Genomic DNA, 15,270 nt, shown 5'->3' with positions numbered 1-15,270 from the left:
GTAGCCTTTGTGCTTTCTTCCCCATGGTTTTGCTGTGAATCCTCCCTAGAAATCTTTAGTGATCTTCTTGTGGCAGGGAGCTGTCAAAGGACAAGAACGTGCCAGTGATGAACAAGCTTTGGCTCAGCCTGCCATTCTGGAAGGGGCCCTCATGGGTCTAGTTGCTGGCTCTGGGCCCTCTGGCCAAGGACAGGCAGAGCGGGGCTTGGTCAGGCATGGGCCAGGCACTCTGCCTAGTGAGCAGTTTACCGACCATAGCAACCTGAGGGATCCCGGAGCTGTGGTCTGTGGTGACACGAACAAAATGACATCTCCCTGAAATGTGGAAGCTGCTGTCACTAGGGACACAAAACAAACAAAAGGCTGGTGGAGAGAGTTTTCCTAACCATTTTTATTTGTCTCTTTGTATCCCCCGTGCTTCGGCCTGGCCCCCCCAGGTGCTCTATGAGGCTGAAGGGAGCTGGAGGGAGTCACACCCATTTTTGTGATACGATGTCCCTGGGCCCAGAGCACCCGGTCAGCTTTCTTTTCCTATTGCTTTAGCCCCCCATGGGTGCTTTGCACCATTAATGGCAGTGGGGGTTCTAGCCTCTCTATTTCCCCCATCACTCACTCTGCAGGAGGCTTGGACTGGTCACTGCCACTCCCAGCTCCTTCTCTAAAATGCTCCCTTCACACCCTTTCTAAACCATGCAGCCCCTGAGCCAGGCCTCCATGGCCACCACTGCCAAACCGCAAATGTGAGGGCCTGGGGGGCAGGGGTCATCATGCTCTTGTCACCCCATGCTCCTAATCTCGCAGCCTCAGGCCCTGTGCTCTGCTTTTGGCTCCCTCCCAAGCCCTCGGTCAGTGGAAGGCCCATCTCTGGTGGTCATCCTTGTGGTCTGAGTGCTCTCCTGGGCCTCCCCTTGCTGAGGACAGAAGGGTCATTGGCTGCGCATGGCTCACTGGCCCTTGCATCCCAGGCAGTTTTTTAGGGACACTGACAGGATCGCCAACCTAGCGTGCCCGCAGCGCAAGCAGGGACTGCCGTCGCCTGCTGCCTGCCTAACTTGGGTAGGGACTCTTGGACCTCAGTTTTGTGCCTGCAAAAGGAGAGCCCCAGGACAGGAGGGCCCGAAGGCCTTGCGGGCGCCAGGTCTGCAATGCCAGAGCGCACAGACTGTGATAGCAAGATAGGCAAAAGAAGGGGCAGGTGATCCTGCTCTTTGTCATCTGGGGTCCGGCTGCGTCCCCTGGAGATCTTGGCTCCCTTTGGCTGAGAGCTGGGGACTCTCAGCCCTGGGTGAAGCAGTGACCTCCTGACCCCTCCCCGGGGCACCAGGTAATGGTGGCCAGGCTATTGGGAGGAGAGCTTCCTTGTGAGGAAATGGAAAATCAATCCTGATTATTGCTTAGTTGTTGCTAAAGGACTTCTCCCTTGTTCTAAAAGGGTTTTCTTCATAATTTACTTTGCAGTCGTAAACACTGAGCATTTATTTCACCAACCATGGACATTTCCCTTGCTATCATGCCCACGTCTACTAGATGGCTAACTCTGAGTTTAAGGACTAGGGGTCACGTCCTAACGGTTTTTTCTAAAATTTGTTGATAAGTGTTATGTCACACAGATAGTAATGAAGATATCTCCCAACACAGAATACAACATTACAACCAGACATTTTTTCAAACAAAAAGCAGTGGTCGTGCCCTTTCACTCAAGGGAAATCTTGTAAGATTCTGACTGAGCTTGTTTCAAATGTGTCACTGTAGTTTTTACAGAAATAATAAAATACTCTGGTCTTTTACAAAATACTCTAATCAAATGTCTGAAATGCCACAATTACAACTTAAATTTGACAGTGTTTTCAATTTGAGTTTGCCTCTTGGTTGATTTGGAAATTTGTTTTTCCCCCTCCTTTTTGGCTGCTAAATAAATAGCTGTGCTATTTTGTATGCAATTATGGCATTTGAATTTTTCAGAATTTTAAAATATGATTTGTATCCTTTTTTGTTTATTTTTATGAAAACATCACTAGAAGGTTTGTGATCTACTAACCATATAAGGAAAAATATTGATTGGTTCAGAAGTTTGGTCTTAAAGCCAAAGAAATTATGAAGAATAAAATACAGAAGTTTGAGATTGAGTGAGTATAAAGTTTAGAAAGACCTTTGAGGATTGGATCCTAGAGGCTTCAGTAAAGAAGAAGAAAAGATCCTTCACCCATAGGAGTGAAACTAAAATTTGGCATAAAAAATGAAATAGCAAAACTTAAAATTGAGTAAAAATAAAAAGGACCCTTGTAATATTTATTATTTTATTATTTTGATTAGAGTCATGTTTGTCAAAAGGTTAAGACCTCAATTTTTCTGAAAGAAGCGTTGAGTTTTTAAAAATTTGGTCAACTGATTGTTTTGACAAGTATAACAAAAATGTCCCCCCAAGGATGATGAGAATCAGAATTACCTCTTTTTATGTTCATTATCTTTGTTCCTTAAAAATGGTTATTATATTACTATCTTTGTTTTCATATCATCTTCCTTTCTGTATGTATTCCCCCCATCCCCTTAAGCCTTTTATTGTAAGAAATAGCTTTAAAAATTATAGTGGGGCGGGGCAAGTAAGACAGCAAAACTGAACAAGCTGTCAACCCATTTTGATAATATAGGCAATATTTTACAGTCATAGTCTCCACCCCCGAGATGCCTTTTACTGCTGAAAATTCATTGAAAGCACCAATTTCATTACAAGCTTCTAAAATTTTGTTACAGATTCTGATGTGTTGAAGTTCCTCAGTCTATTGAAAGTTAAGCTCTGTAGAAGGTAACTTCTTAGTCTGTAGAGTCTGAATACTTGTTTTAAGAAAAAATTCAAATTGAAAGTAAAATATAAGTTGAAGAACTAAAACAGTTTTGGAACAGTTTAGGAAAGGAGGGTTTCTAAAAGAATAGCTTATTTTTGGAACCTCATTTTTGGTTTGTCCCTAATAAGTATGCAGACCATATGAAAAATGAAATAAGTCTTCCCTTTCTTTTTTGCGTTTTCCAGTTGTTTATGTATTGTTGTTATTGTTTGTCCTCCGTTCTCCAAGAGGACCGTGACAGCAGGAAGGTGACGCCATGATATAATTACCCTTCAGAAGAGAACAGGAGCAGAAATGAGGAATAATTTTCCTCATCTGTAAAATTAGGAGGTTGGTTTGATTTAGGTGGACCCTTTCCATGTCTTATCTATGAATGCATTTTTATGTTACAAATTTTAAAAATAAATGGAGGATTTCCATCAGATTTCCAGTTATTTTTATAAAGGTAACATTGAAAAAGAAAAATAGCAACTTCCTTTGCCTTTTTTTAAAGTATACTTGGCAAAGAGTAAGTACACAATGATTTCTTGTTGATGAGAGAATGACATGAACTTAGAAGTGGAATTATTCACCATCGTATGTATCATGGAAGAAGTAGACACAATCTTTTTTGTTCAGAGAACAGTAGGATATCTTTTCTCTTTTCTTTATCTGTGAAATGGAATGAGAGAGCTCTTATTTCACAGAATCCCATTTTAAAAATTGTATAAATGAAGAGAGATCCAGCATGTCCCTTTAATTCCATCAAACAATTCTCTAAATGGACACACCCTAGGTCTTAATGTCTGTGTTTTGTTGTAGTGGAGTCTAGATATGGAGATGCAGCTTGGTGTGCATGTCTGGGGCGTGTGTCATTTCTAAAGTAAAATGTTTCCTATTAATCAGATGTCCTGATTTGTCAGATGGTGTTCAATACACATGTACAAATGTTCTAAAGTAATTTCAAAAAATGATTGACTGTGAGGGGGAAGGCAGATAGGGACTCAGAGTGGGGACTTCGTTGAGTTAGGGAGCTCCTCGGTGAGGAAATCCCTCCGGTGATGTAGGTTGGCAGGGGCTGCCAGAGTTACTTCAGGCCCTTTGGGTGAGATGATTTGCCTGTGGTTACCCATCACGCTCCGGAGACAAGGCTTGAACTCGCGTCCTCTTTGCTTGGAACCTGTCTCTTCCTCTAGGTTTCACTGCTTCATTACTGTGTGATATTCTCATTCATATTCTTTCTCTCTCTCTCTCTCTCTCTCTCTCTCTCTCTCTTCCTCCCCCTTTCTCCCTCCTTCCCTCTCTCCCTTTCCCCAGGGTCACACAGCTAGGAAGTATTAAATGTCTGAGATCAGATTTGAACTCAGGTCCTCCTGACTATAGGGCTGGTGCTCTATCTCTGCGCCAGAGATAGATTCTCTTAAAAGAATATATTCTAGTTTCAAGATTCAGTCATCATCTTCAAAGCAAGGTGTAGCTGTGTTGTTTATGGAATAGATATTTTCTATTCCAAGAATATGAAATTGTCTCATTACACAGCCTCAGAGCTAGAAATAGATCCCAGATCTGCCCTCCATGAATAGATAAAGGGTTGGCAATAGCAGTTATTTGTTAATGGGAAAATGTATTATGAAGATTATACCTATCGAACAGCATTGAAATTTGAGGAAATCATTCCTGGATTGCTTTTGTAGTGGTTCCCTATTTTTCTACAGTTAGGATGCTGAAGAATAGTAGCAAACTAAACTTGATGGAAAAAAAAAAAAAGGCAGCTACATGACACAGTGGATAGAGTACCAGGCCTGGAGTGAGGAAGATGCATCATCCTGAGTTCAAATGGAGCCCCAGACACTTACTAGTTGTATGACCCTGGGCAAGCCACTTAATCCTATTTGCCTCAAGTTTCCTTATCTGTAAAATGAGTTGGAGAAGGAAATGGCAAATTACTCTGGTCTCTCTACCAAGAAAATCCCAAATGGGGCATGGAGAGTTGTATATGACTGGGAAAAAAAGAAACAACTCAGTGAAAACCTCCTTTGACTCCCTCCTGAACCTGTTTCAGGGGTATTTAGGAGGATGATGTGGGAAGTCTAGTCTTATAGTCCCCCTAACAGCATGTTTGTCAGATATCTGGATATTTTGAAATCTCAAACACAACGTTTGCAAAGCTAAACATTTATTTTCCTGCCCACCTGCCCCTCAAAAACCACCCAAGTAAGCAACAGCCCTCATTCTGTGAATCATATTACCATCCTCCCAATCTCCTGGAGTTCTTTTCCTTTTTGTCTTTGTATTTACAGCACTCAGAGCAGCATTTAACTATGGGTACTGTAGACTGCTGGCTTTACCCTCCCTGGAGGTGGGGAGCTCTCTCCCTTCAGCATTCTCCACAGCGTATTTGTGCTTGCACAGCCTCTGCTCAGTAGCCCACTAAACCGGACCTTTCTGCCTTCCTCTGTCTCTCCTGACTCCTTATCTGTCGGTTGATGTTCTTCAACATCGATCCAAACTGGTGTAAACTGAATCGCTTCCATTTGAGTTCTCCTTGGAGGAGTCTGAAAATCACCTGGCAGGAGAAGGCCTGGATGCTGAAGGCCCAGCACAGGTGGTTTGGCTCATCCTGCCCCTGCCAAACAAGGGCCTGTTTGACAAAGAATGCACAGATACCTGCCCACAGGAGGTCAGCCACACGCTGCTGCCCCCCAGCACAGTAATGTCTTTTTGGTCCTCTTTGGGAGTGAAGGGCGACAGTCAATCAACTGTGTCTCAGATGCTGAGGATACAGAGGAAGGAAAAAAAGGTCCCTCTTCTCAGAGAACTCATAGGGTAATGGGAGAGGCAGTGGACGCGCCCAGGATGGGCCCATAAAGAGAAGGCACAGAGGCGGGAGATTCCCTGGAACGTCAGATAGGCAGGCAGCTGGAGATGAGGAGGGAGAGAGCCAGCGAAAGGGCTTGGTTGGGGAGCAGGTGGGGGCCTGTATGGGAAAGGGAGTGAGCTCTGAGAAGACTGGGCAGGTGGGAAAGGGACAGCCCCTTCCTTTCCCACCCCCACAGGTAATGCAGCAGTCCAAGTCTGAGGTGAGGAGGGCGGCCGTGTGTAGGGACAAGAGAGAAAGGAGATGTCTGTGAGCGAGAAAGGGGGACCCACGCTTCAGGAGCATTGAGAGACGCAATAGGGGACTAGAGGAAAGGGGTGATGGACCTGAACTGAACGACTGTATCGGGACCCTTATTATAGGCTCTAGAGCAGGGGTCCTCAAACTTCGGCCTGCGGCCTGATGCGGCAGCTGAGGACGCTTGTCCCCCTCACCCAGGGCTATGAAGTTTATTTAAAGTCCCACAAAACAAAGTTTTTGTTTTTACTGTAGTCCGGCCCTCCAACAGTCTGAGGGATAGTGAACTGGCCCCTTATTTAAAAAGTTTGAGGACCCCTGCTCTAGAGTATAGCATATAGTGGTATAGGAGAAAGGGGTCTGGGTGAGAGGTAGCACAAAGGTGGCAGGCCTTGGCAGCAGATTGGGGTGAGGATGGGAAATGGACTGAGGGGGCCAATGCCAATGTGGAAGAGGGCAGGCTTAAGGAAAGTTGGTGAGCTCAATTGTGGTCATGGGGAATTTGAGGGATCTGCTGGACCCTGCTTGGGAACGTGAGGCTGGAAGTTAGCAGAGGCATTAGGGCTGCCTAAGTGAGGGGATCTCGGCAGAAGGCATGGGGGTGATAGGAGAAGAGGGCCTCCATTTTCTGAAGCGGGTCTCAGCTGAGTGGGAGACCATTAGGGTGGGTGGGATTCCTGGTGAGGGGATGAGGGCAGCACAGGAGGATTGCCTAGTCATGCGGCGGGACCTGTACATCAGCCCATATAGGGACCCCATCGGGGGGGGGGGTTGCCTTCACCTTCAGAAGGCTGCAGATGGTGTGAAGGGTACAAAGATGCCGACTGACTTTCTCCATCGAGACAGTGGCTGTTGAGGAGGAAACCAGGTTATGACTTTGATGGCCGGGAGGATGGTTGTCCCCTTGACAGGATAGAGAAGTCAGGAAGAGAGGGAGAGTCAAGGGGAGAGTAGAATGAGTTCACTTGGGGACAAGTTGAGTATGGCTGCTGGATGTCAACTTCAAGATATCTGATAGGCAGTTAGAAATAGGAGAATGGAGGGGAGAAAGGTTAAGGCTCGATAAGTGTATCCAAGAGCCATCTGCAGAGGGCTGGTACTGAAAGCCCGGGTGCTGACGAGTCACCCAGTGAAGTCTTCTAGAGGGAGAAGAGGGCGCCTGGAGAAAGGTCCTGTAGACCTAGAAAGCAGCTCATGGTGTATAGAAGTAGCTTGCGCTTTGTAGCATGGGGTCATTTCAGAGGTTCATCCCTTTGGGCTGAAGGGCAGAGTGCATGCAGGGGAGTAATAAAGCTGTGGAGATGTGGGCTGAGATGTGAAGAACACTGAATGTCAAGCCAGGAAATTTGAATTTATTCAAGAGGCAAGAGGAAACCACTAAAATTTTTGAACAGAAAAGTGAAATGACCTGATCTATTTCTTAGAAAGATTTTTTTTTCTGGTAGTAGTAAAAAGTGGATTTGAGCAGTGGGCTAGGAGGAGAGATGGGAAGATCTGTAAGGAGCCTCGTTGTTGAGGTACAAAGGTGGGGGAGGACGATCAATTGGTGAGATATTGTAAAAGTGGAATTTATAGGAAATGATACAGTTTGAACTAGCCTCATAATTCAGGGAGAAAAATATGAACTAATTCATAATATGTCTAGTATGTTTAGTATATTTAAAATGAATTTTGATTGTTCTCTTTTGTTTTTCCATCACCCACATTTCCCAGTGTATCCCCTCTTATTTACCCTCCCTTATAATAAGGGAGGGAAAAACAATTTAGCAAAACTGATCTAAATACTGCAGAAAATCTGACACATAGTATTGCATAGATTTTTGCATCACCTGCATAGAGGTGATAGTTTACCCACAGGGACTGATGAGATCACTAAGAGACATCACAGAATAAAGTGCTGGTCCTGCAAAGGAGACTGTGGACTGAGCGTGTTTGGGAGTTTTACCGGATTCAAGAGAATTCAGGGAGGAGGGAGTGTCCTGGAGGAGCAGGTAGGGGACAGTTATTGTGTCCAGATGAAGGACCAAAGGAAAGGTCCTAGGATTGAGCAATTAAAAGGGCATCGGTGCCCTTGGAGAAGAGTTTCTGTGAAGCCAGATTGCCAGGGAGGGATTGAGAAATGAGTGGCAAGTTCCTGAAGAGGAGACGGATGAGACCGTTTTTCCTGTTCTCCGACTGGCCTGGGGCCAGACCTCAGACTTTGTCCTCCGCTTCCATTTTATTGTGTCCATCCTTGCCTCTTCCCATCCTTACTTGTGCCTGGTGCCTGAGTCAGGATGACCACCTCTGGTCTGACTTCACCTCAGATGACAAGGACCGCCGGGGATGGGTTGGTTCTATGGTGGAGGACTCTCCAGGCCAGGAATTCCTCCCAGGGATGGATTTGGAAACACAAAAACCTTTGAGCTTGGCAGGGGAGGGTGCCATTCTTGAGAGGCACCGGCCATGGCTTTCTCAAGGTCAGCAGAGCAGAGAAGCCTGGAAGCAGAGGAAGGAAAGCCCATGCTGATGCTGTGTCTGGGCTCTGGGATCCCCTGCCCCTCCTCCAGGCTCCAGGCCACACGGAGAACAGCTGCAGGTCGCTGTCTAACAAGGACCACACCACAAGCATTGTCCCTATTCGTTGGGATCGACACATGCTTTCTAACTCGTGATTTTCAAGAATAAAAGTTGGACTTTTCACAAGAACGTGGCTTTGCTATTTACTATTGCTAGTGAGATGAATGTTTATGAAAAACAACATTAAACCTTTTATGAAGAACTGAGCGATTTAAAATCTAAAGAAAACTGTAAAATGCTATTGTGTTCATAGATAATACTCCAACGTTTTATAAATTAAGGATTATTCTATGACCATGCCTGCCATGTGACCCGAGACGAGTCATACCCCCTTGTGTTCTAGGGAATCCTCAAAGAGCCTGAATAGCAGCGAAGACGCTGACTGACCTGTGCTGGTGAAGGGGGTGTCCCCATGCAGAAGTTAGACATAGGCCTAAGCCCAAGCCCAGCCTTATATACTTCACACATGGATTTCCAGCTTTCAAAGGAGTGGTTTTTTAAGTTCTGCTAAATATTATTTAATCTTGGGACCTTCGTGTAATGGAGGGTATCCTTCTCCTCATTTTAAAGATGAGAAAATGAAGGGTCTTGTAGTGTCCAGAGTCAGCATTAGGAGTGTATTGGAATTATTAGAGATGGCAATGGTCCAGGAGATTGGGCTGAGACAGCATGGGGTGCACCAGAAGTTGCTGTTTTTAGTCACATAAATTCATCTTTCAAAAAATAAAAGTACTGTCATTTTTGAGACTTTTTAAAAAAACTAAAGTAGAATTCAGGGGGAAAATCTGATTATTTGAATTTATTACACTCTTAAGCAGTACAGCATAATTAAAGAATATTGTATTAAAGACTGAAAAGTACTTCATGATATGTCTCATTGTATACACTTAATAGTAAATAGTTCATTTCTGGCCTCATAAAACTGAAAAAAATGGGGGCTTTCTCTTTATAGTGTGGATGTGAAAAACATGGTATATTTGAACTATGTACTTCCTTAAAACAACTGAAATACATTTTTTGCCTCTTCTCCTGTGGTTTAAAATGCCTTCCACAGGTTGAAAGAATTTAGATAATTTGTTTTACAGAGAGATAAGGGTCTGACATTTAACCCAACCCCAGGTGCATGTGGTTTCTTAAAAAATGTCAAAAAGGTCACATGATTTTAGTGTACAAAGTTAGAAAAACAAGATGTAGTTAAGTGTGTTAACTGAAATGGAACATAAAGCAAAAAAAAAAATCCTAATAGTTAAAAAAAATCAAGAAAAAATTTAAATGATTTTTAAAAATAAATGCCCAATAGTTTTCCATCAAAATGATGGTATTTTATTACTATAAACAATAGTTTAGCAAGTTAATAAGGAAATTTGATAATTTTTGCATTATATGACTCTGAAATTGGGAAAGTCACATGTTAAAAGAAAAAATTGTAGATCAGTTTTTCATTTTAGAGAATTAAATTCCATTGAGTTAGAAATGAACATGATAGTATATGCTTATTTTCTTTATCTAAAGACATCTCACCGTCTTTTAAGTGATTGCTTCAACTTTGCCACTTGCGGTGCAACTTTCACTACTGTTTTATTTTTTCTAAAAGCTGTCCCTGATTATGGGTGTGAGGTGCTGGCTTTCAGACTCCATGCTCCTTGGAGCGTCAAGTCATGCTGATGGGGATTGGGAGAAGAGCATTGGAGGTGGACTTGGAAAACCTGGATTCAGGGCCCAGTTCTGAGTTATGGGCAGATGACTCTCAGATCTTGCAGCCTGAGATCCCTCATTTGAAAAGTGGTGGTGGTGACTCCACTCTCTGGGGAGGGAGGCACACTGTTGCCTTTGAAGTTCTCTGTAAATGTGAGTTTTTAGTGTCAGGAGCCAGTGTTCTTCTGGAAGGCCGCTGGAGGTTGTGGGGGGCCGTGGTTCAGCGCAGGGAGCCAGAGATCCTTCCCTTCTCTTTAAAGGGTTGTGAGGTTCCTATGGTGAGTGTGGAGTCCACATCTGAGATCTTTTTTCCTCCAGAGGCGATTTGCTTTCATCCCTCAGCTGTGTTGGGATCTTCTCGGAATATGATTTTTTTAAAGCTTCATCATCATGAAATTAATTCTCAGAGTGTCACGAAAGATAAAAGTGGCGTTGATTGCAAGAAATTTGTGAACTAGGTAGCTGGTGGCATGGCTGACCAGCCAGGAGTCCTTGTCAAAGGCAAGTTAAAAGGGCCTTAGACTCTCACTCCCTTTCTCACACTAGGCCTGACTGCTCATCACGCCCGAAGGGCTGCATTCATTTGTGGCTCCCTTCGTGGGGATGCATCCCTTCCTGAGTGCAGGTGTTTCATCAACCCCGAGTTAAGCCCATGGAGGAAGGAGGCTCCGATGTCCAGTATTCACTTTTTGTCCATCATGCCATAGTTTTTTTTTTTTAATCTAATTTTATATCTAAACATTACATTTTAAATACCTAAAATGTGGTTTGTATTTTCTGGAAAGCCTGACAGTGTGGAACTCTCCCACTGGCGTTTTTGGTTCCTGGCCCTTCTTTTCTAGAGAGTCAAGTGACCTCACCAGTCTGTCAGATAGAAAAGGAAGCGCTGCTTCAATGGAGTGTGGCAAGAGTTTTGTTCCGGCTGCCTAGTTGTAGCCTAGACTTGGGGTGGGATCAGCAGAGCCCAGGCTGGGTCCAGCCTGTCCCCTTAGGCTTCCTTAGGTGGACAAGGCCTTAAGACAGCTTTGGCCCTGACTCCTGGCTGGTTTTGTACAGTCCTCATATTAGAATTTCCTAAAAATATTTTAAAAGTCTTATTGTATTTAAAGGGGGTCACTTAGGTAGCCTAATGCACAGAACCCCAGGCTTAGAGACAGGAACTCTTCTTCCTGAGTTCAAATCCAATCTGAAATCAGCCTCACTAGCTGTGAGACCCTGGGCAGGTTACCCTATTGGCCTCAGTTTCCTCATCTGTAAAATGAGCTAAGAAGGAAATGGCCAACCATTCCTGTATCTCTGCCAAGACCATAAAATGGGGTCATGAAGAGATGGACACAAACAAAAAAGGACCAAACAACAACAAATGTATGTCAGAACCATTCTCAATCTACAGTGTGTTTGGGCAGGATTTGACTTTAAGGCCAGAGTTTGTCTAAGCCCATGCATGTGCTTCCTGATTCCCTTCTTTCTTTTGCCCGTTCCATTAACTTTTTATTCCATCCACTATATCCTTCTCTTCTTGACTTCATCCCATCTACTTTGCAAGTATAACCTACCTTCTTCCATAGTCATCGTCCAAGCTGAGATGACTGTTGAAACCAATTGCTCCAGTTGATTCAATTTGTGATAACTTGGCGGGGGGAGGGGCAGGGCTCAAAGTCTGTATGCTCAGTGTTTTGTTTTGTTTTTTCCTATATTTGAACTGACCTTTTGGCCATGGCAAAGGAAGAAGGGTAATGAGGAGGGGAAAATGGGAAGGGAGAGAGGCAAGGTACCAGCTTAAAAATCTTTGTCTTATTAAATTTTGTTCCTTGTTTATTCAGTTACCTGTTGAATCCTCTATGTGATTAACCGCCACTAAACATTTCAGTCTCGTAATTTGTCAGAAAGCCCCCAAACATTATAATTTCATTTAACCAAAAGTAAAGACATTTTAGAAATATGGGTATATGAGAAATAATTATCTTTTCCTACCCTCATATTCATCTTTAGTAATTATTAAAGAGTTCTGGACAATTTCCAAAAACTCAGTTTTATAAATATAACAGATTTAAGGCTTTGTATGTTATATTTAATACTTTAACCAACTGATAGATAGACATGTAGCATAGGCAGACTTTGGAGAAAAACTAGCTAATTCGATGCTGAACATTCTTCCAGAAAATGCAAAAATTTTTAAAATCATCTGAGTCTACTAGTTTATTTTATCAGCTCTACTTACATTTCAGCACCAACCAAAATATACTAGGTAATCAAGAAAGTAATAGGTTGGCAAATTCAGTCAAAGAGCATTTTTCTGGTGACTGTGGTGGGCTTTGGCTGTGCACTGAGGACACCAGGAAGGGCCACAGACTCTGTCCCCAAAGAGGGAGCCCATTGCTTAATCAGGAGGGGTACAGTGAGGAGGAGAGATGCAATAGAGATGGGAACGGGGTGGGCACGGGGACAGTGAGTACCTACTCAGAGGTCGTGGGAAGAACAGCACCAGAGGCCACAGTCCCTGGACCCAGAAGGTGAGAAAGACCGGAGGGACTAAAAGCTCTCCTGTGAAGTATGGTCCTAAAGCCTCCACCATGAAGAAATTGTGTCACTGGATCATGGTGGACAGAATGTAGAAGGTTAGAACTACAGAGAACCTTCCTGGCTCTCTTTTAGTGTTAAAGCCAAATAGACCTCCATCAAAAATCATTCCTGTAAAGTGGGGGTCTTTGCCACGGAGACCTTGATCTAAAGGGAGAGCTCATAGAGAACAAACTCTCTTCTCTTGTTATCCTAAGCCCCTGTTAATGAAATGGGGGACAATCTCTTCCCACTAGAAGGGTAGGTAATGACTGGTATTTTGGGCGATGTTGCTGCCCTGTGCACCGAAAGCAGCAGCTGGAGGAGAACCAACTAGAGGGTGAGTTTGGATCCAAGTTGCTGTTTTTTATAGAAGAATCTAACTTGAAAGTCAACACGTCCTGCCCTGTGTGATAGGTTGCAATGGATGAACGGTCTTTCCAACAGCATTCTTTGGATTCTCATCAAATTGAACATAATTTAATTTTGACAAAGTTTCATTAGGAATCTCAAAATCTTGAGTAAATCTTAGGTTGCCTGAACCAGATAAAAATCATTCAGATACTTGTCATCTGTCAGCTGTTTGAGGTAGATTGTCACTTATCCATGACAGGATAAGTCATATAAAAGTAGGATGTAAGGCAATAGGCAAGGCGCCATTAAAAATGAAAAGTATAGAGCTAACACTATTAGTTGTTGGTTTTTTCCCACCATAACTTTTTCAATTATGAAGAGTTTTATTTTTGGGTATAACTAATCATTTTCTTCCTTTCCCCCCAAAAAACCCAATCCTTCATCAATGTTATTTTCTTTTTCTTACAGGCATACCAGTCTACTCAGTAGCATGGGGCCCTGATTCAGAAAAAGTCCTTTATACAGCAGGGAAGCAGCTGATTATTAAACCTCTTCAGCCAAATGCTAAAATTTTACAGGTACTATTTAGATAATAGCAGAATTGCAGTAAGAACTTGACTGCCAGGACTAGTGGGCAGAAATATATTGGTTGTTGCTGTTTTCTTCTAGGTGATCTCTTTACAACTGTGAGATGGACACTTTATTGCAATAATTTAGTAGCCTTTATTGCAGGAATAGATACTGCTGGCTCTGGATTTTCCTTTATTCTAGCTAACATTATAGTAGTGAACCATAAGTTCTCACAGTTTGGCACAGTGGGGACTTAAAAAAATTGGACATGAGTAGGATACAGCAAAATTGGACTTCCATGAGAAGTTTCTAACAATGCTTGCCTAGATTTCCTACCTACCTTCGTTGTTGTTGGTTAGTGATTGTATCTGAGCCTCTGGCAGTCTCATGAGGTACTAAAAATATTGGCGATATTTACTCTTAATGGCACCTTATTGACAGCAAGGTGTTGTTAGGTAATAAATCACTCCATCACCAAGTATGTTTAAGCACCTATTGTGTACCAAGCACAAAGACAGAGCCCAAAACCGGGGCTGCTGGGAGTGAGCTTTGTGCGTTTAAGCCAGAGATGTATGCTGGCCAAGTATGAAGTAAGTATATCCAAGTCTTTCCCAAGTGGTGAAATAAAAGGTATTTGGGAGAAGTAGGGGGCATCAGGAAAGGCTCCATATAGATGATGCCGGGTGAGCTGTCTCTTTGTAAGTAGATATCTTTAAAATGTAGTTTTAGGAAAATGGAAACCATATTTTATTAATCTGATTTTCATTGGAGAAAATTGTTTTGTAGCCCTATAACTCATTTGTAATGAAAACCATTGTTTTTTTTATTTTTTCCATTTTTCCCTTTTAAATACTTTTGGGAAGTTTAGCTAGTGAGTTTATTATACACATCATAGTTTTAAAGATGAGATATCAAAACGTGTATGTTTAAAAAAATTCTTTCCCATTGTTTGCTTTCTAATGGAGGGATATGAACGAAACTTTGAGGGAATTAGGAAACATCGATAGGTGGAGGAGGTCTCGGTGGAAGCTGAGCTCACATAAGCCTTCTCCCTCGTGGTTCGTGGAGTCCGCACCCATCCTTGGGGAGCTGATTTCCCAGGATGTGACTAGAAGTATGCTTTGAAGTGGGCACTGGCCGGTAGTTTTTCTTTCCTTTCCTGCCTGCCTGTATTCCAAGCTGTGTCTAGCTTAATGTTTAGTTAGGTTTGGACAATTTCCTATTTAAAAGATCCCCTGGAGAGCCGACTGTTGCCTTAAAATCGACACTTTGGTGATGTGACATGAGTTAGCTTCACCAAGGCATGGAGCAGTGAGATGACGTGGTCCTTTTGAAGAAATCTTTTTCTTTAGCTCAGCAACTCTGCCCAGGCTTCCTTGGAAGAAGAGAATGTTTGATTATATGGGGGTCCTCCATGGCTTGGTACAGCTTGAAGCTTTAATTACACATGCTCCAAATTTCCAAAAAAAAATTATTTGGTTATTTAAAATACTTTTGTACTTATTTGATGTTGCAAATTTTGAACAGTATACTTTAAATTTTAACAAAACAGCGACCGTCTTTGTCAGGCACTGCCTGTGTGACAGTTTCTGCAGG

General features: G+C 43.0%; 1 protein-coding gene across 3 annotated transcripts in view; it reads left to right on the top strand.

The window, feature by feature from the left end:
* IFT80 (intraflagellar transport 80) overlaps positions 1–15,270 on the top strand; it is a 92,049-nt gene that overhangs the window by 29,312 nt on the left and 47,467 nt on the right. For all 3 annotated transcript variants that reach the window (XM_031957594.1, XM_031957597.1, XM_031957596.1), the window contains one exon: positions 13,573–13,682. In XM_031957594.1, the coding sequence (XP_031813454.1) occupies positions 13,573–13,682 (110 nt within the window). The remainder of the gene's footprint in view (positions 1–13,572; positions 13,683–15,270) is intronic.

Source organism: Sarcophilus harrisii, chromosome 3 (genome assembly GCF_902635505.1).
Source record: "Sarcophilus harrisii chromosome 3, mSarHar1.11, whole genome shotgun sequence".
In the NCBI taxonomy this organism is placed as follows: domain Eukaryota; kingdom Metazoa; phylum Chordata; class Mammalia; order Dasyuromorphia; family Dasyuridae; genus Sarcophilus; species Sarcophilus harrisii.
The sequence above is the reverse complement of the archived record's forward strand: the minus strand, read 5'-3'. Positions and strand labels throughout refer to the sequence as shown.